The sequence below is a fragment of the Trichosurus vulpecula genome, chromosome 8 (genome assembly GCF_011100635.1).
Source record: "Trichosurus vulpecula isolate mTriVul1 chromosome 8, mTriVul1.pri, whole genome shotgun sequence".
In the NCBI taxonomy this organism is placed as follows: Eukaryota; Metazoa; Chordata; class Mammalia; order Diprotodontia; family Phalangeridae; genus Trichosurus; species Trichosurus vulpecula.
Window position 1 is genome coordinate 177032936 of NC_050580.1, and position 24644 is coordinate 177057579.

The 24644-nt window shown below is 46.4% G+C and overlaps 1 protein-coding gene across 1 annotated transcript in view; it reads left to right on the forward strand.

Moving 5' to 3' along the window:
* The first annotated feature begins 5199 nt into the window (after positions 1-5199).
* Positions 5200-24644, forward strand: part of MYH6 (myosin heavy chain 6) — a 46178-nt gene continuing 26733 nt past the window's right edge. Inside the window, exons 1-21 of the mRNA XM_036769500.1 lie at positions 5200-5232; positions 6410-6448; positions 7019-7231; positions 7874-8017; positions 9031-9187; positions 9286-9313; positions 9577-9688; positions 10057-10149; positions 12075-12138; positions 12722-12820; positions 13185-13288; positions 13407-13545; positions 15989-16257; positions 17568-17738; positions 19099-19408; positions 21230-21297; positions 21571-21658; positions 21766-21883; positions 22046-22169; positions 22602-22738; positions 23822-24077. Of these exons, the coding sequence (XP_036625395.1) occupies positions 7031-7231; positions 7874-8017; positions 9031-9187; positions 9286-9313; positions 9577-9688; positions 10057-10149; positions 12075-12138; positions 12722-12820; positions 13185-13288; positions 13407-13545; positions 15989-16257; positions 17568-17738; positions 19099-19408; positions 21230-21297; positions 21571-21658; positions 21766-21883; positions 22046-22169; positions 22602-22738; positions 23822-24077 (2682 nt within the window). The 5' untranslated portion in view covers positions 5200-5232; positions 6410-6448; positions 7019-7030. The remainder of the gene's footprint in view (positions 5233-6409; positions 6449-7018; positions 7232-7873; positions 8018-9030; positions 9188-9285; positions 9314-9576; positions 9689-10056; positions 10150-12074; positions 12139-12721; positions 12821-13184; positions 13289-13406; positions 13546-15988; positions 16258-17567; positions 17739-19098; positions 19409-21229; positions 21298-21570; positions 21659-21765; positions 21884-22045; positions 22170-22601; positions 22739-23821; positions 24078-24644) is intronic.

Sequence of the window (24644 nt, forward strand, 5' to 3'; positions counted from 1 at the left end):
TGTATGGCTATCCACTTGAGTGGATGTCCACTCAAGTAGCTCCCTTCTCCCTATACTTTGGAATCAGACAAGGTGCCCAGGGCTTGGATTCTACTTTACATCCCATGGAGAACAACATGGAATAAGAAGCATCACGAAACAGTGGAATGAGTACTGACTCTGGATTCATAGGAGCTGGGTTCAAATCTCACCTCTAATACCTAAAACCTGTATGACCTTGAGCAAGGTCACTTAACTTTTCTGGGCCTCAGTTTCCTCATCTATTAAAAAACCCCAACTTCCAAGTCTTTTCTAGCTCATGGTCTAAGATCCTATGAACAGACCAAAGAGTCCTCCTGATGTTCCCTTCTGACTGGAGGCCTTGCCAGAAGATGGGACCCATTCTAGAGCCTGAAGAGAATAGGACTGCTCTGGAGTTTGGTCAAAGTCTAGAGAAAGCTTGGTCAAAAGATAAGGTTATCTTAGCTTTGTCATAGCATGGGACTATAGCTCTCGCTCTGAACCTGGGTCAATCATATTGACCTACACCCCATGGAGAAATCAAGCATCTGCTCATTGCGTTCCTTTTTTTTGTCAGATATGAGATAGCCTCTCATATCCATTGCCCTGGTTTACTCCTAAAGACATTGAAAAAGTTATGGGTCTTATAAGCTAGTTCTCCTGAATGAGGGAATAACCTTCTAAGTCCTAGTGAATGTCATTGTAAAGGGCAACAAGGACTTGGAACCCAGATGTGATGGGAGCCATGTTGGCCCCTCACCTATCATGCCATTCTGTCACTTAGTGAGATAATCACTACCCTACTCCACCCCTCCAAGTACCTGCTTAGAGGCCTCCTTTCCTTTCCACTCACCCAGTATTTTCCTCGGGGCATAAGGGGGTCTGCTTCCCCCTCCCCTTGCTAGAAATGAGGAGTCAAATACACAGCCCAGGGGCCAGATGTGGCCCACAACATTCCTGTGTGCAGCCTAAACCAGATTTAAGATGTAATTGGGAAATATTTAACAAAAATAAATAAAAATGCAATAAAACCTAAAATAACATTACATTTTAAAACTAAGTCAATACACAGCCTGCAGGGATCCTTGTTATTGTTTAGTGGCCCCCACTTCTATTTGAGTCTGACCCCCTCAGTCTAGGACCCTGCATCCCTTTTCACACCCTTACTTTCCTGAAGCTCTATACATCTCCTATCCCCACCCTTGCCCCTTCCAGGGCGGAGGGTGTTCTCTTGACCCATGAGGGCCAACACCTCCTGAGAGAGGCAGAAAAGGGGTGTCATAGAATAGAGGAATGGTGGGAGGAGACCTGAGGAGGAAGGAAAGTTGGGTATGCAGTTACGGAGAAGGCTGAGACCACAGACAAAAGGGAGGGGACGAATAGGCCTTGGAAGGAAGCATGTCTGATTCCAGCCCCATAGGATAGGATGGAAAGAAGGTGAAGGTGAAACCTAAAGAAATTCCCTTCTACTACTGCCCTCCAACTCCTAGCCCTAGCTGCGGGGCTGTAAGTCCTCGATCCTGCAGGCAGCACAGTAGCCCTAGGATAGAGTAAAAATATCTTATAGCCCTCCCACCTAAGGAAGAATACTTCATTCGGGTGGGAGCTTCATTGAGAGAGGCTAGAAAAGGCCTTTTTAACCCAAAAGATCCATGGATAGATTTTATGGGGAACTTGGAGAAGAAAAAAATTACATCTTTGTTTTCAATGGGAACAGCCTCTAGCTGAAATTTAGCATTTCTTTTCATTATAACTGTAGGCAACGGGTAGCATAGTAGATAAAGCAGTGGGCCTGGAGTCAGGAAGACCTGTGTTTGAATCCAACCTCAGAAACATGCTGTGCAACCCTGGGCCAGTCACATGATTTCTGTCTGCCTCCGTTTCCTCAACTATAAGATGGAGATAATTATAGCACTTACCTCCCAAGAGTGTTGTGAGATCAAATGAGATAATATTTGTAAAAAGCTCCCAGTGCAGTGTCTGGCACAGAGCAGGCACCCAATAAATTCGTGTATCCTTCCTTTTCCCTCACGAAGACATAGGGCCCATAGGCTTCACCAGACTGCCAAAGGGGACCATGACATAAAAAGATGAGGAATCCCTGGGCAAGCAGAAGTGGGCACGAGTGGAAGGGAAGAGGAAAAAACCAGAGAGACAAAAGTGATACAGAGAATGACCAAGGAAGAGTGACAAAGAGGAGAAAAGAGAAACAGAGGCAGAAAGCAGAAGGAAAATAGATTAGGCTTAGGGAGACGTTCCATGATCCACTCTCTCACAGTCTCTCTCTCTCTCTCTCCCTTCTTTTCCTCTTTTTCTACACTTTCTTTTTTCTTCTAGTCTCCTACTTATCCCCTCTCCCTCTTTCCCGGCATTTCCCCCCACTCCGTCTCTGATTCTCTCCTCGTCTCTTTGTCTCTGTCTCTCTCCACAATGAAGAGGCTAGGAAGTAGGAATGAGACTAGTGAAAATAGGAGAGAGAGATAAAGAGAGAGAGAGAGAGAGAGAGAGAGAGAGAGAGAGAGAGAGAGAGAGGAAAAGCTAACTTTTGTTTAAAATGAAGCATTTTAATAAGAAAGACAAGAAAGAAAGAGAACAAAGACAAAGGAGGAAAGAAGGATGCAAAGATAGGGGAGGTATAAGACAGGGGAGAAGGGGAGAGGAAGAAATGGAAAGGTGAATGGAGATACATGAGGATGATCCAAGAGGTCTGAAAGGTTGGGGGGAGATGGCAAAGGCAAGTACGTAGTCCTGGGTCATATTAGAGGGAAACCTCACACTTTAGAGAAAATCCAAGTCACAGACAGACCTGGAATGGAGAGGCAGACAGAGTCAGAATGAGAAAGAAAAAACAGACGGGAAGATGGAAACCAAGAGAGGCCGGCTGAGTCCCACAGGTGTGGAGACTGGAAGCGGGTCCTGCAGAGAGGAAGCCCCCAATTCCCCCTTACCTGTAGCTTCGAAGTGCTGCTCTCTGGGTCTAGCTCTCATCCTCCTAGTGATTGAGCAGAGCGGGGGAGTGGGTTTGAGAAGATAGGGACTAGGAGGAGGAGGAGGAGGAGGAGGAGGAGGAAGCCTTGATGAAAGGAAAGGGGAAGGGGAGGGGGTGGGAGGGCAGGGACCAGGACTGGAAGAGCAGAGCCTCTGAACTAGTCTAACCCCTCCCCATCCTCTCTCTTTTGTCAGGCACCAGGATCCCATACATCACCCATTCAACCACCACTCCCTATGCCCCTACCCTTATACCTTCATCTAGCCCACCAGCTTTCCCAGGACACAGGGTTCCTTGAGGACACACTCTGCTCTCACTGCCCTGACCTGACCTCGTCTAACCTGGCACTCTCAGCCCCCTTATCATGTACCCAGGCTGATGGGGGCTAAGGACAAGTAGTGACATATAGGGCTCTGGGCAAAACAGAGCCAACTATGACATAAAATGACCCTGAGTCTGCAGAAATAGGGCATTTGGTACATGGGGTGTAGGGGGGTGGTGAAGAGGAATCTGAGGTTCACATCTCCTGATAGTGGAGTGATCTGGGGCTCATGTTGGTTGGCAAAGGGAAGTTGTGAGGGTATGAAGAGATATTCTGGGGGGCATGCCTCTTGTGGAGGTGCATTTCATGTAGACAGCTTTTGGGGAGAAGGGAGTACATAATCCTGGGTAAGGAAAGGGGTCCTGGAGAGCTGGGAATAGCGTGAGAGTGTGACTACAATGGAAAATTCCATTATTCTGGGGTGCTGACCTCGGCTTCCCTCCCTCCCTCTTTCACACTCCTGGAGCTATATTGAGAGGTGGCAGGGGATAGGGGATGAGAGGAGGGGGGAGTCTGGGGAGAGTGTCCTGGCATGGGTTGGAAGGGGGTAGAATTCTGGCTTAGTTCCCTGGACACAATGTCCACTTAGTCACAACAGGCATGGTCTGCTGTGGGCTGACACCCACGGCCTCAATGAGGTAGCCCATCCCAAGGGCATAGACAAGGGTGCTCAAGAGATGTTGGGGGAGCGGTGATGGAAGAGATGTGAGGGCAAACACCCCTGAGGAAAGTAGAGTGGGGACCACAAAGGTATCTTCTTGGTGAGAGGGAGGGAGCAGATATAAAGGTTCCATCACTCTGCCAGCAATGCCGAACTCAAAGCCCAAGTGTTAATCTCAGAGCATGACAGGCTTCCCAGTCATCCCCACTGGCACCTATATCCCCCATCCCACCCCCACCTGCTCCAAGTGAAAGGGAGTCCCTCGTCACCACCCCTACCCTTTAGACCCTAGGATTAACACCTCCAGTCTTTCCTTGCCTACCCCACCTCCCACCAATACCAGGGACCGAGTGACAAGGGACAGGAGGGTGAGGGTGCCTGTGTAATTGTATGCATATGTATGACTGAGCAAATCTAAGTGTGTGACTGAGTATATGTATGAAAATATGTACATGTGGAAATATGGTATATGAGAGAGATGAGTGTATTGATTATGTATTAATATACTGGAAATAGTGATAGTAATAATCACTGTCCAAAGAGATTTGAAGGGGTGGGAGGAAGGGTATGAGATTGCTATTTCCTCCGGCTCCAGAGCTGTCAAATGTCTCCCAGAACCAAGGCACCCCATAGGTGCCAGGGAGACAGATGTAGGATCTCCTTGAAAAGTAGGAGGTGGCATTTGTTTTCCATCCCAAAAGGGGAAACTGAGTCAGAGGGAAGGGCCGGGGGTCTTTCCTACTTCATCTTATCATCCTGGCACCAGTCTAAAGTTTCCTCTCCGGTTGGGGTGGGGGAGAGACAGGGTTCCACGGTTGGAGAGTAGGGGGGATAAGCAACTGAGCAAACAGGGGAGAAGGTGACCCACAATGAGTTTACTTTACCTCACCCACCCTTTGGGTTAAAAATAACCGAGGTAAGGAGCATGGAGGGAGAGAGGACAGCGTTGAAAGAAGGCTGCTGTCTTACCATTATCAGCCCATCAGCCCCTCTGAGGTGAGGAATGCACCCAAGGCCTAAAAAAAGGTCCTAGAGCCAGGGGGCTGGGGCAAAGTACCTTTCATGGGCAAATCTGGGGGCCTGGCTGTCCTGCTGTCACCTCGAGGGCAAAGGGATCAAGGGAGGAACTAGGAGGAGAAAGGGAGGGGGGAGGGTCCCTCACAATGGGTCCTAATTTGGAGAGAGGGAGTGGGGGGGAGGTGGAATATAAAAGAGGGAACTCTGAGGACACAGACGCTGCACAGTCTGCTGTTGGCTTAGGTAAGAGAGGGATGGCTGGTGAGGGATATTCCCTAGATTCCTTCCCTCCACCTTGAGGGGAGGTGGGGAGCGATGACCTCCTTGGGACTGGGGTGTTGGTAGAAGGAGGGAGTGGGATCAGAGGAGAAGGCACCCTCACTCCTTTGGAACCCTCATGCCCACCCACACACCTGGGGAACTCCACTGGAAACTTTCTATCTTTATAAAGTTTCTTGTTGTGGGGAGGAGGGTGGTCAGGACACTGCATCAGAAAATAGTGGCCTTTGGAAGGGTTTTATTTAGAGAGAAATATTACTGAAAAAGTGAAAAAATATTTTTCCCCTCTCTCTCTCTCTCTCTCTCTCTCTCTCTCTCTCTCTCTCCCCCTCCACTTCCATCCCAAACCCCATCCTCATATCACTCTATCTTCCTGCATCACTGTCTCTGTATGTCCTTTCCCTCCCGGTATGTTTTTTTAATTACTATCCTCACTCTTACCCTCCTTTTTCCACCCCATCTGTCTCTATCTTTTTCTTTATTTCTCGCTGGCTCTATGTGCTTCCATCTCCTTGTCTGTATTATCATTTCCATCTCCAATTCCTGTGTTTTCTCACTTTCTCTCTTTTATCTTTTATTCTCTTCTCTCTCTCTCTCTCTCTCTCTCTCTCTCTCTCTCTCTCTCTTTCTCTCTCTCTTCCTCTTATGCTGTCTTCATTCTCTATTATTTTCTCCTTCATTTTCTCTCTCTTCTTCTTCTCTCTTTTTCCCTCTTATTCTATCCTCATTCTCTATTATTTTTCCCTCATTCTCTCTCCCTTCTTCTTTTTCTTCTCTTCTCTTCTCTCTCTCTCTCTCTCTCTCTCTCTCTCTCTCTCTCTCTCTCTCTCCCCCTCCCTCTCCTTCTCCCCTCCCCCATTGACACCTTGGGATCCTTATGTCTCCATCTTTCTATTCTTATTCCTCTTTCTCTCTTCATTCTCCGTTTCACGGTTTCGTTCTTTCTTTCCCTGACCATCTCTTTCTGCTCATCTCTGCATCATGCTTATTATCTTGGTCTTCTCTCTGTCTCTCTCTTCTCTGTCTTTCTGTCTCCCATCTCTCTGTGTCTCTATCTCTGCCTCCCTTCCCCAATCTCTTTGTGTGCCTGTGTCTCTGCCTCTTCTTTTTTTTATCCCTAACTACAAACTTCTATCCCCAGTGTCCAAGATTCTTCTGAATTCTCTAAAGATCTAACCAGGTAAGACCCAATCTTTCTTCTTTCCCCACAGCCACAGACAGCCATATGGTGGAAGCCAGGTGGAGGGGTCTAGGGATCTGCTTTCTGAGTTCCACAAAGACGAATCCAACCCATTGCCTTATCTCATTCCCTAGTCTCATGTTCATACTGTGGCCGCAACCCCCCCTTTAGCTTCAAGCTCAGACTTTAAAGAAAGGGTAATGTAGTAGACCTTTGAAAGAAGAAGAGCTAATACATGGAGGTAGGAACCCAGAGATAAATATGGCATCATGGATGAACTAGAAGGGAGGTGGAAGTCAGTCAACTCCGGGTGAAGGGAATCTCTAAATTCAATACTATCCCTTGAATATCTCAGAACTGAAGTTTCTTGAGACCCTATGTGTGTTTGAGTCCATCACCTCTTGGCCTTGGTGCCACCCGCTCCCCTTCAGGCCACTGAGTCCTTTGTCCTTGGAATGACATTTGGGTCACAGCTATTAGAGTACTTACTAGAGAGCCATCAACCCTCTCTCCTCCCCCTTTCCTGTCACTGAAAACTCTTACAGCTGTGTTCCTTGCCCTGTCCTCTAGTTCTCTGAGAAGATGGATGATGCCAATATGGCTGAGTTTGGAGCTGCTGCCCAATACCTACGCAAGTCTGATAAAGAGAGGCTAGAGGCACAAACCCGGCCCTTCGACATCAGAACAGAGTGCTTTGTGCCCGATGACAAGGAAGAGTTCGTCAAGGCCAAAATTTTGTCCCGAGAGGGGGGCAAGGTCATCGCCGAGACCGAGAATGGCAAGGTAAAAAGGAGGACCAGGAGGACCAAGAACAGAGAGGAGAAGAGAGGGTCCTGGGATGGTTTGCGGGGAGGTATGGATTTAGGATAGGATGGGAGGAGAATAGCTCTAAGGAACCTGGGTTCTGTCGTAAAAACAAAGCCGAGGATCTCACTGACCCACCGTCTAAGGCTTGGGCTGTGAGATTTAAGAATGGATTTGCACTGAGCCTTTCAAACTTTCAACTCTATCCCCCTGACGATCAAGGGCAGATAGTTATGAGTCAGTTAGACGTTGTTAGAGATATGATCTCTGACCAACAGAGCTAGCCCACAAAAATGGTGGTTAATCAGGAAGGTACTGGATTGGAATCAGAAGACATGGGGTCTGCATTCTGGAGGTGGGCACAGAGAAGAGCTAAGGACCTAGGAAGAGCATGAAAAAGGGATAGGAGGCAGGAGAGGTGGGAGAGAGCTGGAGGATGGCAGACAGGGAGGAGACAGGATGATTATGTGAGAGATGAGGCCTGAAGTAGTAAGCTAAGGGAAGAGCCTAAGATGGAAGTCCCTTAGTCACGAACACCGCCCGCTGCCATGCCTGCAAGTGCAGTTGGGGAGGGCAGAAAGGCACCATCAGTGCCACAACTGAGCTCCACTTCCCTGCCAGACGGTGACAGTGAAAGAAGACCAGATCATGCAGCAGAACCCACCCAAGTTCGACAAGATCGAGGACATGGCCATGCTGACGTTCCTGCATGAGCCCGCCGTGCTTTTCAACCTCAAGGAGCGCTATGCAGCCTGGATGATCTATGTGAGTGCCCACAACTGTGGGTGTTAGGGGATCCAGACCAGAGCATTGTGTTACAGTGATAGTCATACCATCACAAGCTAAAAGGTTAAATCATCCTGAAGGAGAACCAAAATGGGACATGATCCCTGTTTCCTGTCTTTCAATATGTCCCAAATTAAGCTCTGGACAGCTGTGGAGGTATTCAAGACATGTGGCAGGGCATCAGCTCCCATCTTATAGAGTGCTAGAAAAACAATCCAGGGGAAATCCAGTCTCCATCTCTAAGCTTAGGATTCCTGGGAGCCTCTGTCAATCACTCCCTCAACACCCTCACCCCCACCCCCACCCCCACACACATATAACACACACACACCCTGCTTAGCCTTCTCACACACACACATATACACACACACCCTGCTTAGCCTTCTCTCTTTCTCACACACACACACATACACACACACACATACACACACACACACACACACGCACACACCCTGCTTAGCCTTCTCTCTCACACATACACATATACACCCTGCTAAGCCTTCACATACACAGACACTCACACACACACACACATACACCCTGCTGAGCCTTCACACACACACACACACACACACACACCTTGCTTAGCCTTCTCACACACACACACTCCCTGCTTAGCCTTCACATACACACACACTCACACACACATACTCCACTTAGCCTTCGAACGCACACACACACACACACACACACACTTTCATCTCCATCAAGTTAGCTGTCTCTTACCTGTTCTAGAAATAGACCTTACACAAACACACACACACACACACACATACCCTGCTTAGCCTACACACACATACACATACACACACACCTTGCTTAGCCTTCACACACACACACACACACACACACACCCCAGAAAAACACGATAGCCATGTTCTGCCTGTTGCCTCCCCCATTTTTGAATCTATGAATCTTCCCTACTTCCCCTTCCTCCACATACCTCTATGCTGTCTCTGACCCTCCCCTCTGCCCCTCTCTCTTGGCTGCAGACCTACTCTGGCCTCTTCTGTGTCACTGTCAACCCCTACAAGTGGCTGCCAGTATACAACGCAGAGGTGGTCGCTGCCTACAGGGGCAAAAAGAGGAGTGAAGCTCCGCCCCACATCTTCTCCATTTCTGACAATGCCTATCAGTACATGCTGACAGGTGAGATACCCCTGAGGAAGGAACCCTCTCTATTCCTTCCAGTTCCTCTCTTATTTCAACATCCTAACCCTATCCCTCCTTCCTATTCTTTTCTTCAGACCGGGAGAATCAGTCCATCCTTATCACGTGAGTCTCCATCATCCGTCTAGCCCAAGCATACCCATTTCCCTCTTGTGGGTGGGTGGGTTTCAGGGAGAAGACCAGAGCACTAGGAGGAAAGAGGGCATCTGTAAGATACTATGGAGGGAGCTAAGTGATGATATGAAGATTTTCAGGCAATCAAGATTATGATCGATGGAATACTGGGATAAGATTGGAAGGGAATGGGGCAGGCTCTGATGAGAAGAGTGGAGAATTACTCAATTCTAATTACCTGCTGTTGCCTCCAGTGGAGAATCTGGGGCAGGAAAGACTGTGAACACAAAACGTGTCATCCAGTACTTTGCCAGCATTGCAGCCATAGGGGATCGTGGCAAGAAGGACAGTGCCAATGCCAACAAGGTACCCATGGGGACACGGGTTCCTGGGGGATCATACAGAATGGCCAAAGACACTAGGACTCCACTACCCAGAGGGAACCACTCAAGACAGGCAGTCCCTTCATTCAAAAGCAAATGATTGGGGTTATACCTCCACCTGCTACAAACTAGATTCCTCTTCCCTTGCAAGAGGTACTGAGAAGGCAGAGAGAGAGAGGCAGGGCCCTGTCTGCCCATCCTCAGCTCTGGCCCCATGACCACCCTGGCCTGGACATTCACCCACCCAACACCTCCCAGCCAAGTCAGATAGGCTCTTCAACCTCACCATCTGCAGACCTAGCCAAAATTGGGAGCATGAAATTTTGCTGGGGGTGTCTCCTCCCTCTACAGGGCACCCTGGAGGATCAAATCATCCAGGCTAACCCCGCCCTGGAAGCCTTTGGCAATGCTAAGACTGTGAGGAACGACAACTCTTCCCGCTTCGTAAGTAATAGTGACTCTCATGACCAAACCTAATAAAGAGGACACCATTGTTACAAAGCAGTGGTTATTCAGTCTGGAACTCAACTTAGAGTCAGGGCATCTCAGCTCAAATATATCATCAGACACTGTCAAGCTTCAAGAACTCAGACCGATGACCTAATTTCTGGGAGCCTCAGTTTCCTCATCTCAATAATAATGTGTACGTATTGACCTCACGGGGTAGCTATAAGGCAAACATTTGGCAAACTTTAAAGCATTATATAAGTATGGGAGAGGCAATCCATTAAGGTAGATGTCAAACTACCCTCGGATCCGGGCAGACCCGGGTTCAAGTCCTGCTGCTTACATAGACTGGCTGTGTGATCCTGGATGAGTCATATTAACTTTCTAGTGTTTTAGGAAACTAAGAATATAAGTTGCAGAAAAGATAGCAACCTGAATTAGTGAGCGGAGTTTCCTCACCTGAGATTTCCGTATACCGATGAAAACACAAGCTCAAGCCCGATCCCACGACGTGTGAATTCTGTTTTGTGATGTATTGGTTTGGGGCTACAATCAGAGATCTATATACGCTCACCCCTGAGGTACCAGGCCCCATACCTTTCCCAACTCAGCCTGGCTATCAATATTTTAGGATCTAGATGAAAACAGAGGAAGGGAAGGTTCTAGGTCACAGCTGAAAAGTGGATAATTGGGAGTTGATTATAAAAGCACATATTTCTCTGGTGACTTTATTTCCTTCTTCTGCCTTAGTTTTTTCTTTTGTTTTTACATCATCTTCATTTCCAAACATATCCCCTCCCTCCTGTCCCCAGAAAGACATTCCTTGTAACAAAAATTTTTAAAAGAAAGAAGAAAAAAGCAATTCAGGAAAATCTATCAACACTTAGGATCATAGATTTATTTTATTTTATTTTTTGAGGCAATTGGGGTTAAGTGACTTGCCCAGGATCACACAGCTACATTAGAACTCAGGTCCTCCTGACTCCAAGGCCAGTGCTCTAGCCACCTAGTTGTCCATAGGTTCATAGATTTAAAGCTGGAGGAGATCTCAGAGGTCTTCTTGGTCCTATCTCTTCAATTTACAGATAAAGAGACTGAGACCAGAGAAATTAGTGACTTAGCTAAAATCAGGACTTGAACCCTGGTTACAAAATGAGGGCTCTTTTCGACCTGCCGTGGTGGCTTCATTAATTTCTCTGCCAGGGTATGCACCATTCCACACCCACAGTCCCCCATCTCTGCAAATAAAGGAGGAAGGTGCATTTTTTTTTCTCAGCTCCTCTCTGTCACCAAGCTTGGTGGTTATAATCACACAACATTCAATTCCACTTTTTTCATTCCTTTCATTTACATTATTGTTCTTGTGCATGGAGTTTTCCTGGTTTTCCTTACTTTATTTTGTATCAGCTCCCATGCTTTTCTGAATATGTCATGCTCCTCATTTCTTATAGCATAACAATACTCTATTATGGACCACAATTTGGTTAGCCATCCCCACCTCACTCCTCCAATGGGCATCTACTTTATGTCTCTTTCTCTGCTACCACAAAAAAGTGTCACTGCAAATGTCTTGGTGCATAGAGGACCTTTTTCTGCCTCTAACCTCCTTGAGATAGACACCTTGAAGTGGAGGTGACTCTGGGTCAGAGTATCTGCACCTCAGTAATGACATTGCTTCCAAAACTCTCCTGCATCAGTTATCACACTGTTCCCGAGGTGGGAGGTGGGTCCAGCTGTTATTGTTTTTTGTGATTTTTACTTGCTCAAGGTCAAACAGTATATGTATGATGAGTACAATCAGGGTTTGTGGGGAGGAAGGAGAGGAAAGTCATAACTAGCCCTCCTGATGATTTCACTTTCCTTTTGCTTCCTCCTCCTCTTCCTCCTCCTCCTTCTCCTTCTCCTCCTCCTCCATCATTCAGGGAAAATTTATCCGGATCCACTTTGGAGCCACAGGAAAGTTGGCATCAGCTGACATAGAGACCTGTGAGTGACAAAATTCCCTCCAAATTCTTCTTCCCATCTTTGTCTCCATCAACCCTGCAGCTTTCCTGAGTCTCTCTCTGTAATTCTCAGGTTCTCTGTCCTCTGGGTCATATACTCTCTAATCCTGCATAATTCTGTGTCTGAGTCTTATCTCTCTCAGCCTATCTAGCTCTGATTCTGTATCATTTTACTAGTATCTCCTAGTGCTTCTACCACTGCTTCTGTATTTCTCTTTATATGTCATCGCCCAGCCTCCTTATCTCTGTATTTCCCAGTGTCTCTCTCTCTCTCTCTCTCTCTCTCTCTCTCTCTCTCTCTCTCTCTCTCTCTCTCTCTCTCTCTCTCTCTCTCTCTCTCTCTCTCCTTCTCTCTCTGTCTCTCTCTCTGTCTCTGTCTCTCTCTCTGTCTCTGTCTCTCTCTCTCTGTCTGTCTCTCTCTGTCTGTCTGTGTGTGTGTCTGTATTACTTTGTCACTCCGTCACCTTCTCTCTGTTCAATCTCCCCATCTGTCTCTCTCTCTCTCTCTTCCCTCCTTTCTTTGTCATGTCTCACTCAGCTTCCTTAACCTCTTTGTCCCCTCTCAGACCTCCTGGAGAAGTCCCGGGTTATCTTCCAGCTAAAAGCAGAAAGAAACTACCATATCTTCTACCAGATCCTATCCAACAAGAAGCCAGAGCTTCTGGGTAAGGCTCAGACCCTGAGTTTTCTCCCCTAATCACTGTACACACACAGATACACCCCATACACATATATTAAGTTCGAGGGAAGGGAGAGTTGAAACTGCCTCTGGGAAGAGAGTGTCTAAATGCCTAGACTGTAATTCACTCACCTGGTGGTTCTTCTCTCTCTATTCTTCATTTTGTTCCCCCCTTACCTCTCGCTTTCCTTGTTCTCTTGCTGCTGCTTCTTCTTCTTCTTCTTCTTCTTCTTCCTCTTCTTCTTTTCTCTCTCTCTCTCGCTCTCTCTCTCTCTCTCTCTCTCTCTCTCTCTCTCTCTTTCTCTGTCTCTCCTCTCTCTTATTTTCATCCTGACACATACCTGGAACAGACATGCTGTTGGTCACCAACAACCCCTATGACTATGCCTTCGTGTCCCAGGGAGAGGTGTCTGTGGCCTCCATCGATGACTCCGAGGAGCTCTTGGCCACTGATGTGAGTTGGTGGGAGCTAGGGTGGGGATGTGGATATAACAAGATGCTGAGACGCTCCACAGCTTTGCTTTGAGATTAAATTGTCCTCCTCTCTCTCTCCCCAACTCCCACCCACGCAGAATGCCTTTGATGTCCTGGGCTTCACAGCAGAGGAGAAAGCTGGGGTCTACAAGCTGACAGGGGCCATCATGCATTATGGGAACATGAAGTTCAAGCAGAAGCAGAGGGAGGAGCAGGCAGAGCCAGATGGCACAGAAGGTGTGAGAGATCAATGGGAGAACACTGAGGGGGGCAGAGGGAAGGATGGAGGGAGGGAGAGAGATATTGAGAGAGGGTGGGGAGAAAGGAGAGGGAGGGATGGAAGGAGGGCAAGAGGGTGATAGAGGAGAGAGAGAGAAACAGAGACAGAGAGGTGGGGGGGGAAGAGAGGGCAAAGAGGGAGAGAAGAAGGAAGGTAGAATGAGAGAGAGAGAAGAGAGGGGGAGGAAGGAAGGAAGGGGGCAAAGAATGGGAGAAGAGGAGAGAGAGAGAGAGATCATGTTTGAGGCGTTGGGTCAAAAAATGAGAACTCCAGGTTCATACATCATTTTCAACTCCAGTTATACTCCTGTTGTGATCATTCCCATTTAATAGCACAAGTGAGCCCAGCCAATTAAAAAAAATGGTGGAGCTCTGCCTAATGTGCCCAGCTTCAGCCCTAGCGCTAGTGCCAAACAGATTTGGTGGTGAGTTCCAAGGATAGAATATGGGAGATAAAGCACTGGGGAATGTTGGTAGAGATGGAGGTACAGAGAGGGCTAGAGGTAAGAGGTGGAAGGGACCTCAGAGGCCTTCTAGTCTAACCCTCTCATTTTACAAATGAGGAACTAAGAGTTCTAAAATGACTCACCCAAAGTCCAAAGTCACTGAGTGGAAGACCCTGGATTAAAACCCAGAACTCAGGACCTTTGACTCTAAATCCACCAGTCTTTCTACAATACCACAATGTCCCCCAAGCGAGACCTCCTATAACCCTCAATGAAAAAGCAGAGGATTCTCTTCTCTAGCTCACTGACTTTCAGCTCCCAACAGGCTCCCCACAAGGACAGTAAGCATCAAACTCTTTCTACACTTCTTTTTAACCAGACCTAGAGGTAAATCTTAATGAGGAAATTCCCTCTACCAAAGCAGATTGGCACCTTTTCTACAACTTAAAGTCTTAGGAAAATGCCTGGGGCTCTTAAAGGTTAAGCTGCTTTTCCAGATTCATACAGCCAATGCATGTCAGTGGCAGAACATGAACCCAGGTCCTGCTTTCTCTTAAATCTAGCTCCCCATCCATCACATAATGCTAGTTCTCAGCTCATACCATAGTAATTACATGTTTACATAGTGCTTTAAGGTTTACAAAGCACATTAGCTATATCATCTCATTTGAGTCTCATAAGCCTAGGAGGCAGGTGCTATTATTATCCCCATTTTTCACATGAGTAAACTGAGGCTGGGGGAGGCTGTGACTTACCCAAGGTGACACAACTATAAAATTCCAAGACAAGATTCAAACTCCAGTCTTTCTGACTCCAAGTCAACATTCTATCCACCATTCTATTTATGCTGTTTAGCATAACCCATGAGATAGTCCTAACTTGGGTTTTCTCAGCCGCCCCATCCATTTTATAGGGGTGACAAAGAGAGTAACCACAAGGTCAGACCATTTATAGAGTTACTTGTTTAACTGAGTATTCATGAAACCAGGCTTCATGAGTTAACAGTTGCTCACAAGCAAGAGGGTGCTAGTAAATGTTTAACAACCAGCTTTCTGGAAAAATGCACGCACAACACACTTTTAAGTTTAATCTGCATTATTAACATTTTTCCATCATCGTCTTATGGCTAGGCAATCAACAATTGATAAATGTCAGATAACAACAGATAAATGTCATTTCTTTGGGAGGGTCAAATGGGTGGGTAGAAGAATCTAACCACAGTTTGGTGCCAGGCAATCAATCTACCAACAGGTACCAACTGAGTACTTCCTGGGTACTCTGCACTGTTAGGCTCTGTGGGATATACTTAAGAAACATAACTCACGGTCTTAGCCCTCAAGCAACTTACAGTTTAGGAAAAAGAAGGAAGGAAACAAGCATTTATTAAGTGCCTACTATGTGCCAGGCCCTGTGCTCAGTACTTTACAAATATCTCATTTGATCCTCGCAACAACCCTGGGAGATAGATGCTATTAGAGAAGACTAATACACAAGGAACATTCGATTCAATTCAGTTCAACAACCATTTTTTAAATGCCTACTGTGTGCCAGGCACTGTGCTAGTTTCTAGGGATATAGAGACAAAAATGAAACGGACCCTGCCTTCAATGCACTTCCATTGTGGAGGGATGGAGAATGGCATGTGATAGGGATTCCAACTAATCAATCATTCAGCATTTATTCAAGGCCTACCCTGTGCCAGTCACTGTGAAGTCAGGAAGAAGAGCATTCTGGGCATGGGGGATAGTCTGTGCAAAGGTAAGGTAGACAATGGAACGCAAGCGGGTCAATTTACTTGGAACTTGAGGGCAAAGGGGAGTGCGTCTGTTTAGCTGGTTCTACATGGGCTTGGCTCAGTATTACCTGACAAATGAGATGAAATCATGATGGTGCGAGTTGGTAGAGGGCTTGGAGGGGTGACGGAGAGCATGCTCAGCTCTTTCTCTTTCCATCAGATGCTGACAAGTCAGCCTACCTCATGGGGCTGAACTCGGCTGATCTGCTGAAGGGACTGTGCCACCCTCGGGTGAAGGTGGGCAATGAGTATGTCACCAAAGGCCAGAATGTCCAGCAGGTGAACTACTCCATTGGGGCCCTGGCCAAATCTGTCTATGAGAAGATGTTCAGCTGGATGGTGGTTCGGATCAATGCTACTCTGGAGACCAAACAGCCACGCCAGTACTTCATTGGTGTCCTTGACATTGCTGGCTTTGAAATCTTTGATGTGAGTTGAGGGGCCTGGGTTGAAGAGGAAGTCTGGTTTAGAGGTGAGCCCAGTAGTGGTGCTGGGTTGAAAGCGGGTCTTCCCTAGGCAAGACACATCTTCTTTTAAGCCCTAATTCAAATCTCATCTCTTCCAAGGAGCCTTTGCCAAGTCAAGTGCTCCAGCCCACATTGATTGCCCTCTTCTCTAAATTCCTATTGTACCAATATTCTACCCTCCACTGCTTAGCCTTGATTGAAACTGACTGCTTTGTTTGGCTCTGTAAATTGTTTCATGTGTTTTAGAATTATCTCCCTAATAGCTGGATTTTTTAGTATATATTATTTCAGTTATCAAACATTTATTTTTCTCCCTCCCCACCAGGGGAAAAAAAACCTTGTAACAAATATGCCTAATCAAACACAACAAATGTCTGTATTCCTATATCCAAAAATGCATGTTTCATTTTGCATATTAGTCCATCACCTGTAGCTCAGGAGGTGCAAGGCTTTCCTCATCATCAATCCTCAGGAATCATGAGTGATCATTCCATTGATCAGGGTTTTAAAATCTTTCAAAATCATTTATCTTTATGATGTTGATGTTATTATATAAGTTGTTCCCCTGGTTCTGCTCACTTCACTGTGCATCAGTTCATACAAATCTTCCCAGGTTTCTCTAAAATCACCTCTTTTTTCATTTCTCACAACACAATAGTATTCCATTATAATCATATACTATAATTTGTTCAACCATTCTCCAATTGAGTTTCTAGTGTTTTGCTGCTATAAAAAGAGTTGCTATAAATATTTTTTCTACATACAATAACTTTTCACCTTTCTTTGATTCCTAATTGAATTGTAAAGTCCCCTAGGACGGGGCCTTCTCTTCTAATCCCTCATGTGTCCTTAATGGCAATGAGCCACAAATAGGCTCCAATACACACTTAAAATCAGAGACTGCCTAGACCAGGAAAAGAGACATTAGACAGGAAGTAGTCCAGTACCTTCCGTTAACAGTGAGACCCAGAGAGGAACAATTTGCCCAAGTTCATCCAGCTAATTAGTGGCAGAGCTAGAACTGGAATCCAGGTCTCTGGACACTCCAAGTGATTCCTCTTTCTAACACAGTGTGTCCGCTGTACTCTGGCTCCACCAACCTACTTATCCAACCTCATCTCATCCTACTCCTCAACACACCGATTCAATTTAATAAACACCATCCCTCCATTCAGCTGAAAAGCCAGTGTCTTCCCTGTCACACATATATACCATGTTCACTGATTGACTTAGTGACTGACCTGTCCACTCTCCCCCTTCTGTGCCCTCCAGTTCAACAGCTTTGAACAGCTCTGCATCAACTTCACCAACGAGAAACTGCAACAGTTTTTCAATCACCACATGTTCGTGCTGGAGCAGGAGGAGTACAAGAAAGAGGGCATTGAGTGGGAGTTCATTGACTTTGGCATGGACCTGCAGGCCTGCATCGACCTCATTGAGAAGGTACCAGTCCTCACCTCCTTGGCCCAGGCCCCCCAGACAGATGGATAGGATCACGTCCATGCCAAGACGTGTAGTCTAAGGACAAGAAGTTAGAATCACAGCTTTATGTCCCCTGCCTCCCTAATACCCAGAAAGAGGAACAAATCCTAGGAAGAGCCAATGCCCATAACTCGGAATATTATGTCCTCTTCCTCCTCCCAAACCACAATGTATTGTCTAAAGGGGGCTTCTTTACTCTTTGATAAATGAACACTAAGCCCATCTTTAGACATAGATACCTAGGTTGGGATCACACCTAGAGAGAAAGGAAAATAAGGAAGCTAGCAGGAATCCTCTGCCTGCTTTGACTCTTTGGGACACTTCACTGCCTTTTGCGTTTTCTCCATGTAGACCAGAGCCACCTACTGAGTAATCACCACCATTGAGTAATCCGTCCTCAACAATCTGAGTAATTTATTGGGAAGTGACTACTTCCCTATATGTTGAGATTGATAAGACGAGCAGATTGAGCAGATGAATCTGTAATGTATAAGTGTATTCTACATAGACTTAGAAGTCTCTAGAACACTCTGTCGCTAGCTGAATTAGTAAAACTTTCAGATAGATAGGAGCCTACCACCAAACCCACTAGTTTATTATTCTTGGGTTGAATTCTTGAGGCCCTTTCTGCCTTTAGACACCCAGAATGTTCGGGGGGTTCTTGGGTAGGAATTTTGCCTATCACATGTACCTTTCATGAAGGAAGAATGCAGAAGGAAGGAAGAAAATCTTCAGGGAAGCACAGGGGCTATAGAAGGAAAAATACTTTTCTCTAACTCTTCTGGGTATGGAATAGATCATCAAGTCTTAATCCCCTCATTTTATAGGTGAGAACACTGAGGCCCAGAGAAGTTATTGCCCAACATCAATCAAATGAAATAATATTCATAAAGCACTTAGCACAGAGCCTGGCCTTCTTTCGCTTCCCAACATCACACAGGTAGTAAGTAGAAGAGCTAGGATTTGAACCTAGGTCCTTTAATTTCTAAATCTAACATTCTCTCCATTGTGTCATGAAATAGGTTTGACCTGAAGTTACTTATATTTAGGTTAAATATTAGGAATCACTTCCTGAACTCGACGTCATTGACCTAATGGCCATCTAACCCCACTTTATCTGCTAACTCGCCCTCAGGTCATGAGCTAGTGGTACAGGTGACCAAAAGAGAATATGAAAGCTCCTGTAGGTCAGTAACAGACCAGGTACTCAAGAGTGGAGTGGACAAGTTAACTTCTAGAGGTTCCTTCCTGTCTGGGGAGTCTATGGCTCTGAGAACACTTGGAGGAAACTCAGCTACTTTCCCTCTTCCCTTCCCCACAGCCAATGGGCATAATGTCCATTCTGGAGGAGGAATGCATGTTCCCCAAAGCCACTGACACGACCTTCAAGGCCAAACTCTACGACAACCACCTGGGCAAATCCAACAACTTCCAGAAACCCCGAAATGTCAAGGGGAAGCAGGAGGCCCACTTCTCCCTAATACACTATGCAGGCACCGTGGATTATAATATCATGGGCTGGCTGGAGAAGAACAAGGACCCACTCAACGAAACCGTGGTGGGCCTCTATCAGAAGTCCTCCCTCAAACTGATGGCAACCCTCTTTTCTTCCTATGCCTCTGCTGATGCTGGTGAGAACCTAGGTCTGGGATTTGATAGTGGCACCTAGGAAACCTTATGGAATTCAGTGTCTGGTTGCCAGGAAATTAAGAGTTCCCAGATCAGAGGGAACCTATTGCTTGGGGGTGGTGAAGAGCTTTAGGAAAGAAGCCTCCAACTCCAAAGAGGGAAGGGGAAAAGATAAAATATATTGGGGAGGGGCAAGGCAAAGGGAAAGATGGGAAGAGAGTGGTGAATGTACTTGGGTGGGAAACTCTCTCCATAGACTAGAGCTAAAAATCTCTCATGATACAGACTAATGCCTCTTGTGCTGGGTAACTGGGAGGGTTGCTTCCTGAGGATTCCTCCTCGGGAAAGAGTCAGAAGTGTCATGTTACTTGTGCATAGCCTAGAGCGAGTAAGAGATGAATGGTGCCTTTCCCAAGGTGCTAGAGGCAAAGGTTAGGGTCCAGGTTAAAAGCATTAGTGCGGTGCCAGAGACCAAGAGAATATGCAAAGCAGGTGAAGAGACACAGTCTGGGACTTGGGTGGAGGAGTCCAAAGCTGGGAGAACAGAGTTCAATACAATTTGTATCACCCAGCTTGTCATGAGCATATTCATGTTTTATGGCAGGCTGGGCAAATGAGTCTAGCCTCAGCTTCTAACTTTCCTTAAGTAAACTGTAGCTTCCAATGGCCACCAGCAGCAACATTATGCTCAGGGCAAAAAGCAATCTCTAGGCTCTACGAATCAAGCAATCAACTAGCATTTATTAAGCACCTACTATGTGCCAGGCACTATGCTAAGTGCTGGGGATAGAAAGAAAGGCAAAAAAAAAAAAAAAAAAACAGTCAGTCCTTGCCCTCAAGGAGCTCAAAGCATGTAAACAACTAAAATCTATACAGGATCAATTGGGAATAATCTCAGAGGAAAGGCACTAACATTAAGGATGATTGGGAAGGAAATTTTGTAGAAGGTGGGATTTTAGCGGAGACTTAAAGGAAGGCAGGAAGGCCAGGAGGCAGAGATGAGAAGGGAGAGCATTCCAGTCAGTGGGGACAACTCAGAATTAGATTAAGAGATGTGTGACATGTATAAACTAAATCGGATTACTGTCTCGGGGGAGAGGAGAGAAGGGAAGGAGGGAAGAATAGAATTTGGAACTCAAAATCTTAAAAAAAAATGCTTTTAATTGTTTTAACAGGTAATTGGGGGAAAATAAAAAAAATTTAAAAAGAGAGCTCTGTGAGAGGAGCAGTAAGGAATGTTACTGGATCAAAGATAACATGGAGGGAATAAGGTGCAAGAAGATTGAAAGATAGGAAATAACCAGATTACAAAGGGCTTTAAGAGTCAAACAGAAGATTTTGTATTTGACGCTGGAGGCAAAGGGGAGCAATCAGAGTTTATTGACTAGAGGAGGTGATAGGGTCAGACCAGCACTTTAGGAAGACTCACTTGGCAATTGAGAGGGGGGTGGACTGGAGTGGGGAGAGATGAGATGGAGACACCAAGCAGCGGGCTGTATTGTAATTGTCCGAGTGTAGGGTAATGAGGACCTGTAGCAAGATGGTCGTAGCATCAGAGGAGAGAAGGGAGCATATATGAGAGATGTTTAGAAGGTATGGGGGGGTAAGAGAGAGTTAAGAGTCAAAGATGTCACCCAGGTGGCAAGCCTGGAGGACTGGGAGGACAAGGGTGTCCTTGACACCAAGAGAAGTTAGGAAGAGGAGAAAGCTTGAGGGAGAGAGGTAATAAAAAAGGAAACATAAGGAGAGAGAGGAGTGGGGGGAGGGGTGGAGGAAGAAAGTATGCCTTCCCTCCCTGACTGATTCTTTCCTCTCTCCAATAGCTGATGCCAAAGGCAAAGGAGGCAAGAAAAAAGGGTCTTCCTTCCAGACAGTGTCAGCCCTCCACAGGGTAAGAAGGGCTGGCCGCTGTGGGTAGAACTGGGAGTCCTGAGGGAAAACTTGGCCAAGCAGTGCAGGGTGAGATGGAACTGAGAGGGAAAGGGCCACTGGGATGAGTTACCTTAGACATGCAAATTCTGCACAGGTCATATGCAAACTCTAGGCTGTTAGCCTTGAGTCAACTCAGCTATAGTTTCAGTGTTGCTGGGGCTAGGCCTCAGGGTGCCCAAGAGATGGCTCTTATCATCTCTAATCCTCCTTGACCACCGCCATCCATCCCCAGGAGAATCTCAACAAGCTAATGGCCAATCTGAAGACCACTCATCCCCACTTTGTGCGATGCATCATCCCCAATGAGAGGAAAGCTCCTGGTGAGTAGTGGGTGGAGAAGGCAATCATAAAAGGTGGGAGGTAGGGAATGCTCTTGCCTACATTTACTCAGAAACATATCTTTTATCCTGTCCTCTGTTGCCTACAGGGGTGATGGACAATCCCTTGGTGATGCACCAGCTACGCTGTAACGGGGTGCTTGAGGGGATCCGAATCTGCAGGAAGGGATTCCCCAACCGCATCCTCTATGGGGACTTCCGACAGAGGTAGGCGAGGGCCCAAAGGGAAGACACTCAGATCTGGAGGGTGGAATAGGTCATTGGTGGGGACGGCTGCTTGTAGAAGATCTGGTTCCCAGGTAACATCATTCTCCATTTAATCAAGAACCACACAGAGAATAAGATGACCGTCTTCACCTCTCCCATCAGGTATCGGATTCTGAACCCGACAGCTATCCCTGAGGGCCAGTTCATTGACAGCAGGAAGGGGGCAGAGAAGCTACTTGGCTCCCTGGACATTGACCACAACCAGTACAAGTTTGGCCACACCAAGGTGAGGGAGGCAGGGCCACAGAGGAGAGGGTTTGTTGGGAATGTGTAGGGACTCCCTGAGGGGAGAGAGTCTGAGGCCACAGCAAGAATGGCAGAGGGAGGGAGAGACCCATCTTGTCCTGTGCAACCTATTATGGTTCCCTCTTCCCTCCAGTTTCACCCCCAGCTCCCTTTTCTCTCTTTTCCTCACCCCCAACATTCCAAGTCCTCCCTCTCTGGGAGGAAAGCTCCTAGTCCATACACTATTCTAGAGGAATCCTAGAAAAGGGGAGATTTAGGTTCCCTCCCATGACTCTGAAATCTCTGTAATGAAATGTCCCAGCTCCACCTATTTTCCTTCCCCAATCCTCTCCTGGGAGCACTGTGATAACTTCCCATGAGGGTACCCCTAACTCTTCCTTCCACATCCCCGACGTGTGAATCTTCTCTCCAGGTGTTCTTCAAGGCTGGGCTGCTGGGGCTGCTGGAAGAGATGAGAGATGAGAGGCTGGCCCGCATCATCACCCGGATTCAGGCTCAGGCCCGGGGCCAGCTGATGAGGATTGAGTTCAAGAAAATTGTGGAGCGAAGGTGAGAAAAGGGAAAGAAGGCAGAGTAAGAGTTGAGAGAGAGGCACTGGGGAACCACTGAACCAGGGGCCCTAATAAGTGGTCTAAGCAGAATTGAAGCTATTATGAATGCTAGATGATACAGTGCATAGAGTGCTAGACTTAGAATCAGAAAGAAATGGGATCTAGTATGCCTCGGATATTCAATGGTCCTAGGCAAGTCATTTAACCTCTCACTGACTCAGTTTTTTTCATCTGTAAAGTGGGGATAATAAGAGCACCTACCTCAAGGTTATTGTGAGGACCAAATGAGACAACTTATACAAAATGCCTTGTAGGTGTTAATGCATTATAAAAATGCTGGCCATTATTACTGGATGGTCTTGGGATAGATACTACGGGTTAGTCATGAACCCTGGAACTACCAAGGACATCGGGAGTCATAGTCATTAGGAAGCGATAGATACCTGGCCCCTTTATGGTCCCATCCTGATACTCCTCTCAGCAGTTATCAAGGAGGCACTTTGCTGCTGCTGAGATATGAGAAGGTTCAGGACAAAGTCTGCCGGGCAAGGGGCCAGTGATAGCCTGTGGTGCTGAGAGGAAGTAAAGTGCTAGACTTTGAGTCAGGAGAGACCTGACTTCAGATCTCATCTCTAACATTTATTAGCTGTGTGACCAGGGGCAAGTCACTTACCCTCTCTGAGACTCAGTCTCCTTCATTGTAAGGTGAGGATAATGACACCTGAGATACCTGCTTTATCGAGGTGTTATGAAGATCAAATGAGATAATGTATGTATGGAAAGCAATTTGCAAGTTTATAGCTGTATGCAAATGTCAGTTACTATCGACAGAGGTAACATGTGTTAAGTAAGTGCCTTGTGCCTAGCACTGTTCTGGGTCCCCTGTGGGCTACAAAGGAAGGGAGAGAATGTGCTCCTGCCCTTGAGAAATTTCCAGTCTTCCTTCCTTCCCTCTCAATGGTAGGAGGTCTCTTGAGACTAAGGAGTCTTAGTAGAAAGTGGAGCCTGGTTCATGGGACTGAAGGACAAAATTAATGGGTTTATGGAACCTCTCCTCCTTACACTGACTTTTCCCTCTTAGGGATGCCCTCCTGGTGATTCAGTGGAACATCCGGGCTTTCATGGGGGTCAAGAATTGGCCCTGGATGAAGCTCTACTTTAAGATTAAGCCTCTGCTGAAGAGTGCAGAGACAGAGAAGGAAATGGCCAACATGAAGGAAGAATTTGGGCGCATCAAAGAGGCCCTGGAGAAGTCAGATGCTCGACGGAAGGAACTGGAGGAAAAGATGGTGTCCCTGCTTCAGGAGAAGAATGACCTTCAGCTACAAGTCCAGGCAGTAAGACCATGTGGTCCTCCTTGATCTTCCCCACACTCCTTACCCTGCCCTCACTTAGGAAACAACCCATTCTCCTACCCAGGAAACCTCCTGGAACAACCTCGGCATTCTAGGTCTTTTTCTAATCCTCCCTCTTGGTCTTTCTTCTCCTTTCGATCTCTTGCTTTGTTTGTTTGTTTTTATTCTGAACTTAACAAACACCTAAATTAAATAGGCATTTCCATATACGTGCTAAAAAAGAAAAATAAAATTACTCATGAAACTGCAGGTATATGTTATGTATAGTTTGTTTATCTTTTAAAATGTATAATAGGTTCAACCTGTTTTTTTTGAAAGCTGTCTTGTTTATTTGTGCTTCTTTCTGGCTTTTCTTCTATTCCCTTCTTTGCATTTTAAAAAAAAACATGCTTCACTAATCCTCTTTTCTTTCATTTCATTTTTTTTTTTTGCTAGCCTTATCCCTGTCCCTTCCTTTTCTACCTTGCCCTCTTACTACCGCCCCCCCCCTCCACTGGGAAAAAAAGAAAGAAAGAAAAAACCCTCAAGGCAAATATGCAGTCAAGCAAA